General features: G+C 31.5%; 1 protein-coding gene across 1 annotated transcript; it reads left to right on the top strand.

The window, feature by feature from the left end:
- The first annotated feature begins 715 nt into the window (after nucleotides 1–715).
- On the top strand, nucleotides 716–10,580 carry LOC117681659 (uncharacterized). The gene is made up of 6 exons (XM_034447089.2): nucleotides 716–841; nucleotides 5,618–5,702; nucleotides 5,814–5,905; nucleotides 6,939–7,002; nucleotides 7,618–7,712; nucleotides 8,028–10,580. The coding sequence occupies exons 1-6, from the start codon at nucleotides 790–792 to the stop codon at nucleotides 8,096–8,098; spliced, it is 459 nt and encodes a 152-aa protein (XP_034302980.2). The 5' UTR covers nucleotides 716–789; the 3' UTR covers nucleotides 8,099–10,580.
- Nucleotides 10,581–21,616: the final 11,036 nt, after the last annotated feature.

Below are 21,616 nucleotides of genomic sequence, written 5' to 3'. Positions count from 1 at the left end.
AAAATGAAATTTGTAAACGTTGACTCGCATCAGATGAAAAAATCTTCTGACATTAATTGTCAGAAGATGATAGTACATTAGCAAAAAACTTTATACAGTTTCTCCTAATCTCCACTTTAAATGAATTAAAATGATGATGAATTAATCTTGAAAATGAAAATCTAGAGAATATCACCATTGAAACCGATAATTCTTTTCAAAATATGATTTTTTGATATATTTTTTAAATATCAGAGAAGTTATCATCGACCCAAACTCATAGATAAATAGCTGTTTTTCAAAAATACACGTTGGATAAAAAATTGACACTTGTTGCTTTCGTAACAAGGTTAAAAATAAGAAAAATGAAGAATAACACGGTGATTCTATCAGAAGAGTTTTATCCATCTTGGTGTGTGTTTTCTATCCTCACACAACTCGTTGAATAATTATCATATACCATCTCAAATCATGAGGTATCATATATTTATATTGTTTAAAATTAAAGACAACACAGAAAAAGTGTATTACTCTGAGTTATCTTATTCTTTTTTATTTTCTTTATGTAAAGACCAGGCACTGTGATTTTTGGGGGGGGATTAGACTACTTTTACATATCACTGAAAATATAACCACTTACAGTAAAACGTTAGCCAATCTTCTTGTTTTGTTTCCATTATCCGTTTAATCGAGATTCTGTAAGATATTTAAAATTGTCTACAGTCAGTACAGATTATGTAAGTTCTGTAGTGTATATAAAGGCAGCATTAGATTAAGTACATAACAGCACTTCCTTGTAGACTTTAAAAGATGTACGTCGCTGTCTCCCTTTTCATGGCTCTTGCATCCATCAGCCACAGAGGTAGGAGTAGTCGCTAGATTAGTTATCGTAGCGGACGATTTGTTAATGCATTTAAATTTTGTTATAGCTTTTTGTCAATATCAATTTTGGTACTGGAGCAGTTGAAGAGGTTTAAATAATCTAATAGGCTTGTTCTTGAAGCTATCTTAAGACTAAGATATGTCTCAGACTTATCTTAGGACACATCTTAGTCACAAGAGAATTTCTCGAAGTCGTCTTAAATTTTGCATTAGATTTTTTTGGTTTTGAAAAATAATGGAAACAATTTTTGTTGATTTATGTGACTTATTTGCATCTTGTAAACACTATTTCCAGTCCTGTAAAGTGAAGTTATGTGGTTTGTTTATTCTGAGTCTGAGGAAAGTAAAGCAACGACCGCATTAGTAAATTGTCCGACTTAATAATTGGTACTAAGTATTTTTACAGAATTTGTGTGAAAATAAGGTTAAGTTTTATTGGCCGTAATATATAGCAACGTTTTCATTTCGTTTCTTAAGAAGTTGACAAGGGCTCGCTCTTAGCTAAAAATGTATGATGAAATTAAAAACTTTAAAATTAGAAAAATATATATATTTAGCCACCGAGTATTACTAAACGTACCTATAAGGGGGATGCGAAATTGGCGCGAATCGTCATTGGCGGATCAAATTCTGTATTAGCAACAGTAATTGAAAATGTAATTGTTCATGATAGACAACCACAATTCTAAGTTTTATATCTGTATAATTAGGTTTTGCTCAAAGATATTTATTTTTAGATTATCTTTTGAAATTCTTTTTTTAGAAAGTAAATTTAGTCAATTTAAGATATCTTCACTTTTTATACGTCTAAGATGGCTTCGGTTTACATCCTATGATCTGCATTAAAGTCAAGCACAATTCGAATGAACCTGACTTTGCACGTGCGCAGAATTTTATTTTTCCTACTGCCGTAGGTGAAGTTATAACTTTCTTGGCGTTGCGGTTAAAAAAAGTTAACGATATACATAACGTTTAAATGTGTATTAAAATTGTAATTTTAAGACATTAATCGGGTAATATGCTAAAATAGCTTTTAAAAGTCAGTATTGATTGCCAGTGTAGTAAACTTGAAACCGAAGAAAAAAGTGCCACTCGCTTGCATTTTGAAGGAGGTGGTATGTTGTTTTAATAAAGATTTTTTTGTACTCCAGAAAAGACATATCTAAAGCACTTTTCGTATTTTCATTTCTTAAAAAAATAAAAATACAATTTGCGAAAAATAATGGATATGTGACTGAGAAAAAATAACGTTGATAAAATCATTAAATCTTTTGGTCGACATTTTAAAAAAATTATTATTTGGTGATTTTTGCTTAACTTTAGTATGATTTATTTCACTTAGAACATAACCCACATTTTCATTGATTCATCAAAAGTTATGCGCCAGTTAAATATCATCTTTTGTTTAAGACTTTTTTTAAAGCTGTCAATCGAAATGTGACGTCGCTGTGAACTTTGAGGATTTCTTAACGATTTAAAAAAAAAATCACCTACAATAATATTTAGCTAATGCTGGTTGGAAGAAAAAAGTGGTTTATTTTCTAAGATATGTTTAAGAATTGTCATAAGATATATCATAAAGAGGTTCGCTCCTTAGAATTTAGGTAGCCATTTTGGGTCAATTTTAGGCCGAAAATTCTGCTTCACATATTAATTCTAATAGTATATTTATATTTTACAATGCCAGATAAACTTTATTGAATAGAATGGTTTAAACAAAATTACATTTTTTACAGAGTTTAGTAAGGGACAACATTTTGTGGCGGAAGGTCTTCAAGAAGGAAATGATCAATTTTCATAACTCAGTACTTTTAGAGTACTGTTAGTTAAGCTTCCTTATTTGCAGAGAAGAGCAAACTTCTACATAGTTTGTGTATTACGATATATTCATGATAATCTAAAAAAACATATTTGAACAATATTTTTATATTTCTATCGATATATTTTGGTAAATTTAGCTTATATTTCATAGAATTTTAGAAAAAAGAAACTCAAATCTTGGTCTAAAATTAGCTTATTTCATGCTATATCTCAAATTTTTGAGATGTGACCCCTACTTTTTTTTATTTTTAAATGATAAATCAAACGTATGTTAATTTGCAATCAAAGTTTTGGAAGATGACATTACTAATATTTTTTTTATTTGCGTTATAATTTTATTATTCAAAAATTTTGTAACATCTGTTGTTGTGTTCATTATGTACTGGCATTCTAGGCCACCAATAAGCAAGATTTTTTTAAACTTTGACTTAGATAAGGTAACTTTCGATAGCTCGAAGTCCATGGGACCGAGGAAAAAGTTCGAGGTTTCAAGAGTTCGAGTTTTCAAGAGTTTGGAATATTCCGAGTTGACCGACGGGTTTTAAAATTAGTCTTACCGGATGTTATGATTCAGCCATTTATTTAGTGCTAACCTTACGCACGTGCTTAAACAACGTTTTCTTTTCAGTAAAATATGCAGAACTTGATGTTTTTTAAAACTAAATACAAACAACTATTGAATAAATTCATAATAATTATTTATTTTATGTATCATATTAAGACGAGATTGCTCAGTACTACTGTACTGTGAGACGATCGACATGTCAAAAATGTGATAACCGAGTATCACCCATTGTTCCCACTGAACGGGTCCTTCACCAGCTGTAAGAACTTATTCAGCAATAATCATTATAATGACAATGATGCTGATAAGCATAATGTTTACCGTTTTATAATTTCAAAATTTGACCATGGCTCAAAATTCATCTCAATTAATTTCTCATTCATTGCGTCTCCAAATTATCGTAAAACGGTAGGTATTGATTATAGATTAGGTATCGGTATGGGCAATCATCAAACAATTATCATCTTACAGCACAAGTGTTGTTTGAATAAACAACCCGTGACACGGGTCCCGTGTCTAATGCCTGGAGCAATTTAAATGACCAAGTAGGTATAGCGCTTGGAGATACACGGCGATTTTATTGTCACTTCATGTGTTCAATTTCATACTGTATTAAAATCTTAATTAAATAATTGTTCAAACTATAAATATTTGATTGATTTTTTCAATTAATCAATTTCCATGCTAAATTTTAGCAAAAATTTCAGGAAAATTTACATTTCTGTTTGGGGCCCTATATTTTCAAAAAATGGCAGGTGACATGAGTCACAAATAAAACAAATGAACATTTAACGAGGCCGGGTCTAATTTGTTCTGCCCTAGATTTTTGGATGAAACTTTTGACATGAATTTCTACTGATATAATTATTATTTTAAGATTAAAAAATAAGACATTTACCACACCGTTTGTTTAGGGGGTCATCTCAAAGTGTGTTAATCTTTAACATAGGACCCTATGGGATTTTGCTTGAAATGTATCAATTTTGCATATTTTTTACATTTTTTCAAAACTTCTGCCCTAGGGATTTCTTTTTCTTTTCTACATATTAAAGTTATTGCTAAAAGGCATCAAATGGTCAAATAAAAAAAACCTTTTACCTCCTGGTTTGTTCCAGGGGTCTTATCAAAGTTGATTTTTATATGCCCAATTTCCCAGATTCGTCAGATAATGGTTATTTTTTATTTGACAAAAGCGGAAAAGGTGATCTAAATTGTATTATTAAAACATTCAGACATATTTAAGTAATAAAAAAATATATAACATCACATATTAAGGGTCATTGATATAAAATACATGATTATTGTCTGAAATATATGAATTTAGCTATATTTAGGCGGGTTAAGAAAACGTGACAGAAGGCTAGGCTTGCTGAACCCTCTTCACGTTTCGACCCGAGCCCAAATATAGCTTATACTTCGAGACATTTATGTTTATTCCACAATAAAATATTATTTTTACGCATCAAACGAGATATTTTCAACAATTTTCGCTGAATATCTGCAGTTGAAACTATCACGCCATGGCGTCAAACAAGCAAAAAGATGACGTCACAATACAAATGAAACGCTGCGCGAAAGCTTGCGTACTCGTTCTGTACTCGGCCTCGTTAAGGTCCATATCTTTATATCCAAGTGGTATTCGGATGATTGACATTACGAGTATTTCAGGTGCCAACCTCCTTAACAAAGATTCTAAGACATGACTTAAAATGGATTTTAAACTACTTTTATGAACATTGCCACTGGTTTGAAAATAATAAGGGCTTTGAAATCCATGTAATGTAACTGACGGAGCGAATATCGATGCATTGAAACACGTTTATTGTATGAAGGGGATTGTGTCGGAATATAGAGCCTACGCGCGGATTGTATGAATATTAATAAACGTTGTCAATATTAATGAAAAAAAAAATACCTACTTGATGATAAAAACTGTTTTATAACTTCTTTGAATTATCAAACAAACCTGAACTATAAACTTTAATTTTAAAGTACCTGACATTGGATTATAACATGCTATAATGTAGTATTGTCAAATGAGCAAAAAATTGGGGGGGGGGGTTAAAGTACAGTGAAAAAGAGCCCGTTTTATCCACATTCTGTTATCATCGAAAGCGTATTTGTCGGAGTGACCAAATAAGCCCCAATGAATAAGCCTTTTACGTTACCTTATACTCCCTTTTTTCTTTTATTCACCGATCTTCTTATTTGTCTTTAGATATTTCTTTCTTATAAAAAATATGACAACGATTACCATTCCTATATCAAACGTGCCTGTTTTAAAATTAACATTTCGGAATCTCACAAGACCAGCAATAATGCATCAAAGAAACATTTTCTGGATTAAATATATCATATTTTTCCTATCAGGTGTTTCCGCTCAAGGTTCACAGTGTGGGTCAAAGTTAGATGATTGCAAGACAAATTTGTTTGGATTAGTGATTAAAGGCTGCAGGTAAACAGTCAAAACAAATCGTTTACACAGAATATATACATTGTGATGATCGATTTCATTCGTTAAATAATTTCCTTCATGAAAATAACTCATTATCACTTTGTCTTTAAGCGACCATAAGAAATGTGTTGCCAAAGCCTTAACCGACTGCAATACAACTCAGGATAGGAAGGTTGGAAAACAGATACTGGACAAGCAAAGATGTAAGATACGGGTCTTTAGATTATATTTACATCTACCGATCATGATTCCCTCTTTTTGTATGTGTAGTAAATGGATAGCTGTATAGAAACAACCAAACTGAAATCTACACGCCCCGTTTATCGATTGGTCGAAACCTATCGCGACCTAAGAAAGATCACGGACTGCACAAAATAATCATGATCATGTCATACTCAAATTCTTATAGGAGACGATTGGCTATTTCTTTTAGATAAAGTACTGATGTACATTAACAGTAATTTAATTAATTTTACTTTGATATATATATATATATATATATATATATATATATATATATATATATATATATATATATATACATGCCCACTAAAAATAACAAACGACACGAACAATAAAATACAATATTGTCAAATTTTCCAAACTACAAGTCTCTTCTTTAGGACAAAAAATACAAACTACACAAGGAAGGGGAAAAATCATCTACATCTACATCTATTTTCAAGTAAATAAGTGCTTTTTGATATCTCGTGCTATTACCGTGAATCTTTTAGACTTAATATCTATAGATATCGCGTGTTGTTGGATTTTTAAAGTGCTTGTACTTTATATATATATATATATATATATATATATATATATATATACACACACACACACACACACTGCACAAACGATATGAAATGCTGTGCAATTGAAGTTTTCAATTTGATTTTAGTTTGTTTTTCAACTTAATCCTTAGTACAACATTATTGCGATCTTATTTAGTACAATTTAGTATCTCATATTAGAGATAAATGTATTACATCAGTGAAATATACCTTGAAATAGTGTACTGTTACATGTATCTAAAAAACGTTTTCTAGATCTAAAATACTTAAATGGAAAAAGTTAAAGCTTTGAATAGTAAAATTCGTTGACATGCACAATGCAAAATTGCGAATGCTCGTTAGTGTGAATTGAATTCAATTGAACGAGAAACAGATGTTATTCTTTCATATAAAAATATAACATAACTATTGATTTTGAGTTAAAGATTACAATTTTTGTGTACAGGTTATTGTAGTACCAGCTCATGCAAATTGCTAGCGATAAGTTACCTTGGAATAAAAAACTGCAGGTAAGAAGTAATGGAATTTATAACTAGTAGGAATAACAGAAACAGTATTTGTTTATTTTAATAGGCTAGTTTTACCATGCTTCATCTCAAGATTAATAGAATCATTCATTATTACGAGTGTGGGATAGTGAAATTCCACCTCGGGGACAAGATTCACGGTCTAGGACGAGGCTTTGCCGAGTCCTAGACCATGAATCTTGGCTCCGAGGTGGAATTTCACTATCCCACACGAGTATATAATGAATGGTTATATTTTTCGCATTATATTACCTTAAAAAATGATGTTTGACAACGTTCTGTTATGACGTTCAAAAGATTACTTTCTGTTTATTCCTCCGCGTGCTTCAAATGGTGCAAGTCAAAATGAGTGCATAGGACAGTTTTTAAATTAAAAATATGATAAATTGTAATTAATTAAGCAACACAATTACTAAATGGATAATCTCAATGCACCATTTTGCATTTCCCTACAGCAGACAACGTTTGTTTACGTTTTAAAACGGCGTAGTAATACACAGTGTAAGACAGAAAAATCTCACACTGCTGTCTCACATTGGACAAACCGATCTCACACCGGTGATATTGCGAGAAAATGATACCTTGATACTCTTTTAGAGAGATGCAGAGATGTGTCAAGGAAGAACTTACTGACTGTGTAGCAAATGACGACGATAGGTCAAAAGCAAATAAGGAGCTCGACGACGAAGGCTGTAAGAAACAATATTGTGTATTTAATAACGACACCATTTCTGATGTTTTGAAATATAGTAAATCTGCAAAGCTCATTATTATTTCAAAATGTCTGAACATTTAGCCTACTTTACAAGCTGTATGATTTCTTGCTTGAAGCAAATAACTTATTCATTAATAACCTGTTAACTAACTGCATGTAACTTATTTATTCTCAGTGCTGCTCTCTGTCTAAATCTTCATTGTTAATGATTATTTTGTTTGATCTGACGTGACGTTGTATTTTTTGAACACCAGAATTAACCAGAACTATTTACGTGATCCTCTCTTTTCAGGTTCCGGTTCAAGTCTTCCTTTTATCAGTGGAATGTGTCTTTTGATCGTAACACTGTTACATACCATGTAACGTTGTTATTGGAATAAGGATTACGTCAAACCCGCAGATAGATAACACCATCTCACATACCTAAAATCACTCAAAGGATTGGTTAAGTGGAAGAATTTCTGAGCCTAAATCCAAGTCTGTTTCCTTCTTACACTCGTGATGGTTTGACCCCAACAAGTGTAAGAAGAAGGGAGATGATTTCATCAGACTGTTAACAAATTATTTAATTTTTGGACCATTAGAATGCGAAAAGATTTCACTGATGTTAAGGGAAAAAAACATCTAGATTGTATGATAAAAAGTAATGTTATTTTCTCTTTAGGCTAAAGGCCTACTTTTTAAGTGAATGACCATTGAGTATTTTGTAAATAATTGTTTTCTTAACAATGAAAAAATGAATCAATAAATAAACGTTTTCAAAAAAGAAAGTACAGTTATGAAAGGCTAGTGTAGCTTAATATAAATTAAAAAGAATAGGTTTTATGAAAGGAATAGGTTTTCAGAAATTTAGTGCGGTTTCCTATTTGAATTTTCTACATCTTGCCGGAATAAACTTTTAATTTAGTCAATGATCAAAGTTTAAGATATGCTATTTTCAGTGCTTTGGAACTTTTTATATTTTTTTTATTGCATATCGTGCATCTATCTGATTGAAAAAATAAGATAAAACCAACAAAACAACAAACCAACAAATCTTTCAATCTGCAAAATTATGTAAACTAAAATATCAACACTTAACTTTTATTATAACACACAGTCAAATTTTTTCAGTAAACACAGAATCAGAAAAAATAATCCAATCTTCTTTTTAATACAAAATGTATATAGAACACATTTTACTTATGAAAATGAACTGTATAAAAAACTAAATCTCACAACTAAAACCATAGGTAAATAAAATCAACTGAATTTGACCAAAAGTTGTTTGGCATCTGTATTTCATTTTGTTGTGTTCTCTTTCGCATTTTCACATACCTTCTGTAGATCTACAGAACAAACACAAACTTATCTTTATAGCTACAAGAACCTTATTGTTTGTTTTTTAATTTAACGGATCATTAGTTTAGTTCTAATTACTTGGGTGTTTTACAAGTTCAGTAAAGCCAAACATTTGTATAAGCATTCTTACGTATGATTGAGGTGGAAGCAACAGCGAGGGTTTTATCGTGATAGAAAAATAAAGAAATTTGTTCTGTAAAACAAGGTCAAGATATAGTAAATGAAAGGTGCCTACAGGTTTATGAAATTCAAGATATAAATTCTATAAATGATGCCTCATAACAATATCTTTGTTTCTTAGGATGTACCGGGGTTAAATATTTGGTAAACACAATAAAAATTCAATGTTAATCAACAATTTTCTATGAAGTATGAAGGATAAATGTAACAAATCTCGGAGTTTGGTCCATTTTGACTAACGAAATATATCTAGAAAACCTGCAGTCTCTCAAAAAACGGCATTAAACAAGCTCTTGACCTCCTTTTTAAAATGATGTCAAATTAAATATAGGAACCGGGATTACTTTTCCCGCGATTAAATAGGCTATAGAATGTCAAAATATTGTTTTATTTTCTACATAATTCCTTTAAAGCCGTAAAATACAGGAAAAGATCATCAAATCAATTATGACATCATAATGGTTCTAACACAGTATAGAATCATTTACTAGATCTTGATCAATATACAAACTAATAAAAAAAAGTTACGAGTTCGTGTAAAGATTGATTCTCGGGGATCAGTAGGTAGACATCATATTCATTATTACTTTTTTTCATCAATCTTCCTGTTCGTATACTAGTTTAGTGTGTTTGGCACAATTTTGAAATCTATGGAATTCTACAACAAAATGGCGGAAATTAAGGAAAAAGCGAAAGAATACAAAAAAAATTTAAGTACTTCCGCATATTTACTTTGATGACTTTATTTTGAGGTATATTATATTTTATATCATATCATTCCGTTACTTGAAACTGCACAATGTTTTAACTTCCTTCTTTGTCTCAGTAAACGTCTTAGGAGCCCTAGATTAAAGCTGATAAATCCTATAGTAGAACAAAAACTACTCTGTAAACGAACATTTGTCCCAATAATTGGAAGGTATATTAAAAAAAAATTAGATATTCGCCAACGTTTACATGAATTCCAATGTATTGGGGGGAGGGGGTATTTTTGTGTGTGTGTTTTGTTTTTGTTTTAAATTTGTTTCTTTATTTGTTTCTTTTGTTTTTTATTTCTTTTTGTTATGATTAAGAATAAAATAAACCCTTGTGTTATTATAAATATTTAACGTTTGTATTATTTTACAAAATTCGAGATGAATATTACGGAAGTGAAATGAAATGAGCTTTTTCTGTTCCCACTTCTAAGCCACATTTGTGTATATAGTATCTTTGTGAAGAAATTGTATAAAATGTAAATGCATGTTTAAAGCATCCCGTCATGTTTCACGTTTCAATTTATTATAATAAAAAATAAAATTGATTCCATTGCAAAACTATTTTATTTGATGTTTTGTTATATTTTTCCAAATCGCGATCAGAGACATAAATATTCTAATAAGGCGTGTCTAAAAATTTAAAATCAGAAGGATAATAATCCATAAGGTTCCTTATTCGTTATTTTAGCTTACCTGAACCAAAGAGAAAATGCCAATATTCATACAAAAGCTTGTATGTATAGTGGAAATTGTAAATATCATTGATACCCGAACCAAAGTTCGGGCTCCAGAGGGAAATTAAATCAAGGTTTAACATAGACATACTTAGTAAAAAATTTAAAAAATCTTATTCTCAAGAACCACGGCACCAAAAATGCAAATATTCACACAAAAGCTTGTATATATAGTGGACATTCTTTACACAAAAGATTGTATCTAAATTGTAAAAATTGTGACCCCAGACCATCTGTGGGGCCCCTAGCGGGGTTTAAAGTTTAATAAAATGTTTAAAAATCTACTTCTCAAGATTTACAGTGCAACAGTTTGGCATATTACTGTGCATTCATCCTTTGCTAGTGTAGTTTCTAAATTACTGGGGCAGGAAGAGGGGTTCAACGTTTAACATAGGAATATTAAAAAAACAGGTTTCATTATCTTTCTCTAGAGAACTACAAATCTTCAATTTGTCAGATTACTACGTAAACATCCTTTAATAGTGTACAACCTAAATTATCAAAGCTTTGTCCCCGATCTAAAACTGGGGCCAAAGACGGGTTTCAAAGTTTAACACAGAAATATATCGCAAACAAAATTAAAAATCTTCTTCTGTAAAATTACAACGTTTCAACTTGTGAGATTACTATGCAAGCATTCTTAAATAATGTAGATTCTAAATTGATCAAAGGTGTGACCACCGGACAAATACTGGGGGCCCAAGATGGGTTAAAAGTTCAACATAGAAATATACGTGGGTATGATAAGGCAACTCTCAGCGATCGATTAAGTAAAAATTCCACTGATCGATATGACGTCACAATAAGCAGCAGGATGTCATATTTTAATCAGAAACATGTCAATTTTAACTTTATCTCTGGTTTAAATAATAAAAACTGCAGGTTTAAAATGTCATTAGAAACTCTTTTAACTGAATATACCTTCGATGTCTCTTATCACGTATAATAATTGTTGATGACGTCACAGGCATGTTAAATAGAGAAGATCAATGTCAGGAGACATAATCGGAATGCAGCGTAAACAATGCCGAAATAAGACTAATTCAATAGAGATATCCAAAATTTAGATGCGTATTAGTTAGGATATAAACAGGATAATACAGGCATAGATATTTTGTTTTATCAGCGAGTGTTATATGGTAAGCAGATCAATATTTATATGGCTTGATCGGTCTTTCCTCTATCAATGTGTACAAAAATGGCAAAAGTGTAACATTACTCTGAATATTATGAAAGTTGAATTTGGCAAATATCAAAAGCACATAACCAAAACTACTTGAAAAGTGCTGCAAGAATCCTGTGCGTTGTTGTAAATAAAAATTCATAGTATTTTCAATGAAATCAAAAAAGTTGAGTGGGTTTCCGATAAATAATGACAATATTTATTTCATGCGATTAACGATAGGATTCTAGCAGTAATACTAATAAACATGAACTAATTGCCGATCAAATTATTGTATCATACATACAAATGATCTTTTAGGTAGTGTTACACTTCTTGATTTTTTGTTAAGGTAAAAATGTGATTTATTTTTAACTGTCACGTGATACCATGGTACGGCAGCTTTAAAGACTGACTCGATTCCGAAGTAGAAAAATAATATCTTGGTGAACATATTCACTTGATATTGATATTCAGCACGGTTTTTATAGAAATAAACAATTTTTAAATTGATCATAATATCGACGGTCATTAAACTCGGACTTGCCTTATCCTACCCGCATATTTAGACTTTTTTATGGGCCTCTTGTTTAAAAAGTCCTTTTTCACAACATTTGATCAATATAATTTTACATGTATACATTGAATTAAAAAGATTATTTATCACAATTAGTTTATCAACACTCTACAACATGTACCGTAATGGTTAGAGTTGAAAAATGAGAACTCGTTTATGAAATAGAAAAAATTAGTTTTCAGCCTATCAAAATAATTCATAACAATGAGATAGCTATATAATCAGGAACTACTCGGAGTAGTCAGCCGTTAAGAGTATGGTTTCCTTATGGTACTTGAGTAAGAAAGTATATGGATTTGACAAAAAAGTCTTTCCTTCCCTAACATGCAATTACCCATTTTATCAGAATAAATGCTAGAAGTGGTCAAGCTAAATAATCATGCATCGACCCTATCTGAGACGTTACTCCCTCTATTTAACCCTAGTTTTTATTTTGGGTAATATTTTTAATGCTTGCTTTCTTTATAACACTTATGAGTCACCAATTAAAACATTGTCTTGTTAATGTTGACAACTATCTCTGAATCATACATTCAACTAATAAGTGGGTAAAAGTACGTTGTCATAGTTATCGTCCATTGGAATCATCACGACATTAACGGTCATTTCCCAGCGGTTACCGTCCAAGCATTACTCAGTTGAATGTTACAGTAGTATTGTAAAATAACAATGTACACTTAATGAGATTTCCTTTTCTTTGATTTATTAGTATGTTTAGTGCCTTGAAGGGTTCAGCAATCAAAGTTGTGTTAACGAAAATATTGTATCAACGTAACTATATTCTATCAACAAACGTAAACAATTTACAACATAATATAAAATATATAGACCTAGGTTGAAATGTAGGACTTATTTACCTACATTATGCCTTTTTTTGTTAGGATGTGATCCAAGTTTTAATCTTTATCAGCACTGTATAATGTCAGAGATCCATCGGATATGACCACAGATATACTATCATGGCAAATTCCAAGTATCCGGAATTTAGTTTTTCAACGAAAAAAATCACAAACTCGAGCACTTCCAACAATACGTAATAGCACAAACAACATGTTTAAAATGGCATAAACAGCTCAAACAAAGCCATCATCACCTACAGTAATGGTATAAAATACATCAAATTCATTCTTTTAAAAAGCTCTCCACGAACGTTTTTATAATCTTAATGTATAACACTATCAAACAGCACTTACACCATTTGCGTAAAGAACCATGAGAATCTGCTCAAAACTAAAACCGTGCAACAACATAAGCATTAACAGCGCCATTAACATTTGCCTGAAATAGCACAAATGGTGGAGTTATACAGGATTTGTATAACAATTTTATAAGCTATTGGCAAAAACTGCACTATGCAATAACAAAAGTATCAATTGTACCATGGATAAAGATATAAACAGAACCAATAGCAATTTCATAAACAATACTTTGCATCAGCATTACCATTGATATTAGCATAAACAACACTAATATCAAACAAGAAATATACATCTCTCTCCATCCTCTTTACGCCGTCAGGTGCTCGAGGCGTCTACATGGTCAAGCCTCTGCTTTTTAGGTCTTTCAGGGCAGTTCGCCTCAAAGTCTCCTCTAGCCGGCCCCAAAAAATAAAAAAAAGTATTAACTGTATATGACAATAATGTATAGTTATATACAGTAACAAAAATTGCTTCAATTAGCAAGAGTTATCTTTCTTTATCATAGACTATTGAAGGTTTTATATACATTGTTACATACAGTACATGATAAATTGCCACAGCTTCTAATTAATCAGAAAGGTTTTCTTTTTTTAAATTTTTAAATTTGGATAAGATAATAGTACATGTAAATGGATCCATATGTTTTAGTAATGCTAAAAATGTAAACAAGTCGTGAGAGCATTTTGTTATAACACAAAAAGGGGGTCAAATGAATTAACTTCCAGTAATTGATATGATAGCAGTATAGGGATATATTGTCTTGAATAAAATGTAATATTATTATTTTTTAATTTTGTTGTGCCACATCTGCTCTCTCGGATAAGAAAACCCTTATTCAATTTTAAGCATTTGAAATGTTATAAGTTTCAAACGACGATCATTAAGTCTAGAGTTTGCAATTGTCTTTGTCACGTTTTTCTCAATCATAATTCATTCCCCTTTGTGAACGAGCTATGAATAGAGAGAGAGCATAATTTTGTCCTAAAATTTCTGGCCTAAAACATCAAATGCGTACCATTCATATACTGAAATAGTACATAAAATTTAGTAATATTTAAAAATTAATCCATTGGGAGGAGGGGAAGGGGTATTACATGTAGACATTGCCTCATTAAAACTTTGATAAATATGATTCGCCTCTTGCATTTTTTTGTAAAAGTTTTCTAAACTTTTTTTCACTTGCCAAAAGTTTGGGTTCAGTTCGTTTCGTTCCAATTTTCTTTTTTTATTATTGAATATTAAATAAATGTCGCCATCCAACATAAATTGGGGCCCAGCACTGCTTCCCTTATTGCTACATGCCTTAATAATTGTGAGTTAACAAAAACAAAGTGAGATTATTTTCTACAGAAGTTATCTCTCTTATCAGAGGGATATTCCACCTTAAATAGTAAAGTTCGTTGACATGCACAATGCAAAATTGCAAATGCTCGTTAGTTTGAATTGATTTGAATTGAACGAGAAACAGTTGTTATTCTTTCATATAAAAATATAACATAACTATTGATTCTAAGTTAAAGATAACAATTTTTGTGCATAGGTTATTGTAGTACCAGCTCATGCAAATTGCAAGCGATTAGTTACCGTGGTGAAGTAAACTGCAGGTAAGAAGTAATGGACTTTATAACTAGTAGGAATAACAGAAACAGTATTTTATTTTATTTTAATAGGCTAGTTTTACCATGCTTAATCTCAAGATAATGATATCTTGACACTCTTTTAGACAGATGCAGAGATGTGTCAAGGAAGAACTTACTGACTGTGTAGCAAATGACGACGATAGGTTTTGCAAAAGCAAATCAGGAGCTCGACGACGAAGGCTGTAAGAAGCAATATTGTATGTTTAATAATGACTCCATTTTTGATGTTTTGAAATACAGTAGATCTGAAAGCTCATTATTATTTCAAAATGTCTGAACATTTAGCCTACTTTACAAGCTGTATGATTTCTTGCTTCTTGCTCAGTGCTGCTCTCTGTCTAAATCTTAACTGTTAATGATTATTTTGTGTGATCTGACGTGACGTTCTATTTTTCGAACACCAGAATTAACTAGAACTATTTACGTAATCCTCTCTTTTCAGGTTCCGGTTCCAGTCTTCCTTTTAGCAGTGGAATTTGTCTTTTGATCGTAACACTGTTAAATACCATGTAACGTTGTTATTGGAATAAGGACTACGTCAAACCAACAGATAGATAACACCATCTCACTTATACCTAAAATTACTCAAAGGGTTGGTTAGACGGAAGACTTTCTGAGCCTAAACCCCAGTATGTTTCCTTCTTACACTCGTGAGGGTTTGACCCCGAAAAGTGTAAGAAGAAGGTGGATGTTTCATCAGACTGTTAACAATTTATTAAGTTTTTGGACCATTAAAATGCGAAAAGATTTTACTGATGATAAGGGGAAACATCTATTGTATGATAAAGAGTAATGTTATTTTCACTTTCGGCTAAAGGCCTACTTTTTAAGTTAATGACCATTAAGTATTTTGAAAATAAATGTTTTCTTAACTATGAAAAAACGTATCAATAAATGAACTTTTCAAAAAAAAAAAATACAGTTATGAAAGGCTAGTATAGCTTAATACAAATAACAAAAATAGGTTTTATGAAAGGAATACTAGGTTTTCAGAAATTTAGTCCGGTTTCCTATTTGCATTTTCTAAACCATTTTGCCGGAAAAAACTTTTTATTAAGTCAATGGTCAAGGTTTAAGATATGCTATTTTCAATGCTTTGGCACTTTTTAATATTTGTGGGAGTTGATTTTAATCAACTCTCCTATGCAGTTACTCTGGCAAACCGAAAGTGAAACAGTGTTTGGACCTAAGCACAAGTCATCACCGCTGACAAGACGTAGATCTTGAAAACAATAGATAAATTCGGTGTACTGTATGCTGTACCATTGTTTTTTAAAAGAAACGTATTTATAAATACCTTGAAATAGTTAGTTTTTATAAAGTACGAACAATTTAACTGTTTTGTAGTTGTATGTATTCCTGCGCCAGAGTTCAATATAATCTCGTTCAACCAGACGCTCGGCTCCGTAAATCTCCGACAAGCATATAGTCTCTATTGGTAGTCGGAGATTAATGGAGACAGCCGAGCGACTAGTTGAACGAGACTAGAGTTCAATATTGCTTGAATCCAGTCGTGTACAATTTTTAGAAACATTTCGATTACTGATACACAGTTTGATGGAATTAATTCTATCTTTAAATATTACACAACATGATTCATGTGGGGTTTCTCGAAATTCTTGTCGGAAAAGTTCGAGAATTCATATTATAAAAATGTGCTTAAATCAAATACAGATTTGAAACTACTTGCCAGGCAAAATAACATATCGTTGATTTTAAAATTGATACGAATAAATAACCTTTACATGTATTCCAATGTATTTGGGGGGGGGGGTTATTTTTGTGTGGGGGGAGGTTTTTTTTTTAAATTTTGTTTATTTTTATTTTGAGGGGGGTTGTTTAAGAATAAAATAAATCCTTGTGTTATATTTAACGTTTTTTTTCATTTTACAAAATTTGAGATGAATATTATGGGAGTGAAATGAAATGAGTTTTTCTGTTCCCACTTCTAAGGCACATTTGTGTATACAATATCTTTGTAAAGAAAATTGTATCAAATGTAAATGCACGTTTAAAGCATCCTGTCATGTTTCACGTTCAATTTATTATAAAACTAAAAAAAATGAACTTGCTTCTATTGCAAAACTATTTTTGTTTTGTTATATTTTCCCAAATCGCTATCAGAGACATAAATATTCTAATTCGGCGTGTTTATAAATTTAAAATCAAAAGGGTTATAATTCATAATGTTCCTTACTCGTTCTTTTAGATCACCTGAACCAAAGAGAAAATGCAAATATTTATATAAAAGCTTGTACGTATAGTGGAAATTATAAATTGTAAATACCATGATACCCGGACCAAAATTCGGGAAATCAAGGTTTAACTTAGATATACTTAGTAAAAATGCTTTAAAATCCTATTCTCAAGAACCACTGCACCAAAAATGCAAATATTCACACAAAAGCTTGTATATATAGTAGAAATTTTAGATTTTAAATCATGACCCCCGGACCAACACTGGGGCACCAGGCGGGGTTCAACTTTTTTCATAGAAATACGTAGAGAAAATGTTCTAAAATCTCTTTCTCAAGAACCACTGCATCAGAAAAGCCAATATCTACACAAAAGATTGTATGTATTGTGAACATTCTAAATTGTAAAAATAGTGTCCCCAGACCAACCCTGGGGCCCCTGGCGGGGTTTAAAATTTAACATATAGAAGAAAAATGTTTTAAAAATCTACTTCTCAAGATTTACAATGCAACAGTTTGGCATATTACTGTGCGTACATATATGGCTAGTGTAGATTCTAAATTACTGGGGCACCAAGAGGGGTTCAAACATAGAAATATTAAGAAAACAGGTTTCATTATCTTTCTCTGGGGAACTACAATGCTTCAATTTGTCAGATTACTACGTAAGCATCCTTTAATAATGTAGATTCTAAATTATCAAAGCTTTGACCCCCGATCTAATACTAGGCCCCAAGACGGGATTCAAAGTTTAACACATAAATATATTTGGAAAATATTTGAAAATCTTCTTCTGTAAAATTACAATGTTTCAACTCGTGAGATTACTATGCAAGCATTCTTAAATAATGTAGATTCAAAATTGATCAAAGGTGTGACCACCGGACCAATACTAGGGACCCAAGATGGGTTAAAAGTTCAACAAAGAAATATATACGCGGGTATGATAAGGCAACTCTCAGCGATCGATTGAGTAAAAATTCCTCGGATCGATTTGACGTCACAATACGCAGATGTCATATTTTAATCAGAAACATGTCAATTTTAACTTCTGGTTTAAATAATAAAAACTACAGGTGTAAAATTTCACTAGAAACTCTTCTAACTGATATCTTCGATGTCTCTAACTGATATCTTTGATGTCTCTGTATTACCTATAATTTTCGTTGATGATGTCACAGGCATGTTAAATAGAGAAGATCATGTCGGGAGCCAAATCATCGGAATGCAGTGTTAACAATGCCAAAAATAAGACTAATTCAATACAGATATCCAAAATTTATAAGCGTATCAGTTAGAATATAATCAGGATAATAAATTCATGGATATTTTTTTAATCAGCGAGTGTTATATGGTAAGCAAATCGACATATGGCTTGATCGGCCTTTCCTCTGTCAATGTGTACAAAAAGGCAAAAGTGTAACACTACCCCGAATATTATGAAAGTTGAATTTGGCAAATATCAAAAGCACATAACCTCAAATACTTGAAAAGTGCTGCAAGAATCCTTTGCGTTGTTGCTGTAAATAAAAATACGTAGAATTTTCAATGAAATTGAAACCTTTGAGAGGGTTTCCGATAAATAATGACAATATTTATTTCATGCGATTAACGATAGGATTCTAGCAGTAATACTAATAAACATGAGCTAATTGCCGATCGAATTATTGTATCATACATACAAATGAACTTCGGGGTAGTGTTACACTTTTTGATTTTATGTTAAGGTAAAAAAGTGATACCATTGCACGGCAGCTTCAAATTCTGACTCAAATCCGAAGTAGAACAATAATATATTGGCGAACACATTCACTTGATACTAATATTCAGCACGGTTTTTATAGAATTTTTTTTTTTAATTGATCATAATATCGACGGTCATTAAACTCGGACTTGCCTCAACCTACCCGCTTTTATGGACATTTTTTTTTTTTAATTTTCCCATCGAGAATTACAATGCTAAAGTTTGTGAGATTACTAATTTACTATGCAAGAATCCTTGAATAGTAATCTTAATATTACAAGGAACTGTCGTTCATATGAGCGATGTGGCCCATGGCCCTCTTGTTTAAAAAGTACTATTTCACAACATTAGAACAATATGATTTTACATGTATACATTTAATTAAAAAGATTATTTATCACAATAAGTGTATCAACACTCTACAACATGTATCGTAATGGTTAGAGTTAAAAAATGAGAACTCGTTTATGAAATTTAAAAAAATTAGTCTTCAACCTATCAAAATATTTTATGACAGGAAGATAGCTATATAATCAGGGACTACTCGGAGTAGTCAGCTGTTGAGAGTAGGGTTTGCTGATGGTACTTGGGTAAGAAAGGGTATGGATGTGACTAAAAAAGTCTTTCCTTCCCTAACTTGCAGCTATCCATTTTAATCAAAAAAAAGAAAGTGCTATAAGTGGACAAGGTAAATATTCAGGCATCTACACTATCTGAGACATTACCCCCTCTACATAAACCTAGTTTTTTAAGTGTAATATTTTTTAATGCTTGCTATCTTTATAGCACGAATGAATCACCAATTAACACATTTTCTTGTTAATGTTGACAACTATCTCTGAATCATTCATTGATTTATTAATTGGTGGGTAAAAGTACGTAGCCATAGTTATCGTTCATTGGAATCATCACGACATTTACGGTCATTTCCCAGCGGTTACCGTCCAAACATTACTCACTTGAATGTTACAGTATTATTGTAAAATAACAATGTAAACTTAATGAAATTTCCTTTTCTTTGATTTATTAGTATGTTTAGTGCTTTGAAGGGTTCAGCATCTGGGGTTACCCACATTACTTGTTCTCCAATCAAATTAGTGGGTCAGTACACGTGACAAGGTTCAGCGTCATTTAAGCGGACTTTGGTGGAGAGTGTAAACGAAAATATTGTATAACCTAAATTCTATCAACAAACGTAAACAATTTACAACATAATATAAAATATATAGACCTAGGTTGAAATGTAGGACTTATTTATCTGCATTATGCCTTTCTCTGTTAGGATATGATCCAAGTTTTATCTTTATCAGCACTGTATAATGTCAGAGATCCATCGGATATGATCGCGGATATACTATCTTGGCAAATTCCTAGTATCCGGAATTTAGTTTTTCAACGAAAAAAATCACAAACTCGAGCAATACCAACAATACGTAATAGCACAAACCACATGTTTGAAAATGGCATAAACAGTTCAAACAAAGCCATCATCACATACAGTAATGGTATAAAATACATCAAATTCATTCTTTTAAAAAGCACCACGAACGTTATTAAAATCTTAATGTATAACACTAACAAACAGCACTAACACCAATGGCGTAAACACAACCATAAGAATCTGCTCAAAACTAAAACTGTGCAACAACATAAGCATAAACAGCGCCATTAACATTTGCCTGAAATAGCACAAATGGTGGAGTTATACAGGATTTGTATAACAATTTTATAAGCTATTGGCAAAAACTGCACTATGCAATAACATAAGCATCAAAAGTACCGTGGATAAAGATATAAACAGAACCAATAGCAATTTCATAAACAATACTTTGCATCAGCATTACCATTGATATTAGCATTAACAACACTAATATCCAACAAGAAATATATATCTCTCTCCATCCTCTCTACGCCGTCAGGTGCTGGAGGCGTCTACATGGTCAAGCCTCTGCTTTTTATGTCTTTCAGGGCAGTTCGCCTCTAGCCAGCCCCTATTCTTTGTACCCTGGGATGTCCATCTTAGGGTGACCCTAGGCAGGGAGATGGGGGCATGCGCAAGTCATAACCAAACAATCGTCATTGTTTGGGATGATCTGTGATATTTTAGTCATCCCAGTTCTTTTCAACAGTTTAAAAAAAGAAGCATACAGGATACCAAAATCATATATAATGCTGTTTAACATTTTACATGAAAATGAGCCGTAATTTTCAAGTAGGAATGTTTGTATTGCGAATTTGTTATTACTTCTTAAATAACCAAAAATAAAAATATCAATCATTATTTGTCAATTTCTGAGATTTATTTTTTATTAAAAAAAAGAGAAGGTTTTTTAGTGTTCAGATTTTAAAAA

The sequence above is a fragment of the Magallana gigas genome, chromosome 2 (assembly GCF_963853765.1).
Source record: "Magallana gigas chromosome 2, xbMagGiga1.1, whole genome shotgun sequence".
Lineage (NCBI taxonomy): Eukaryota > Metazoa > Mollusca > Bivalvia > Ostreida > Ostreidae > Magallana > Magallana gigas.
Note: the sequence above shows the minus strand (reverse complement) of the source record. Positions and strands in the feature narration are given on the sequence as shown.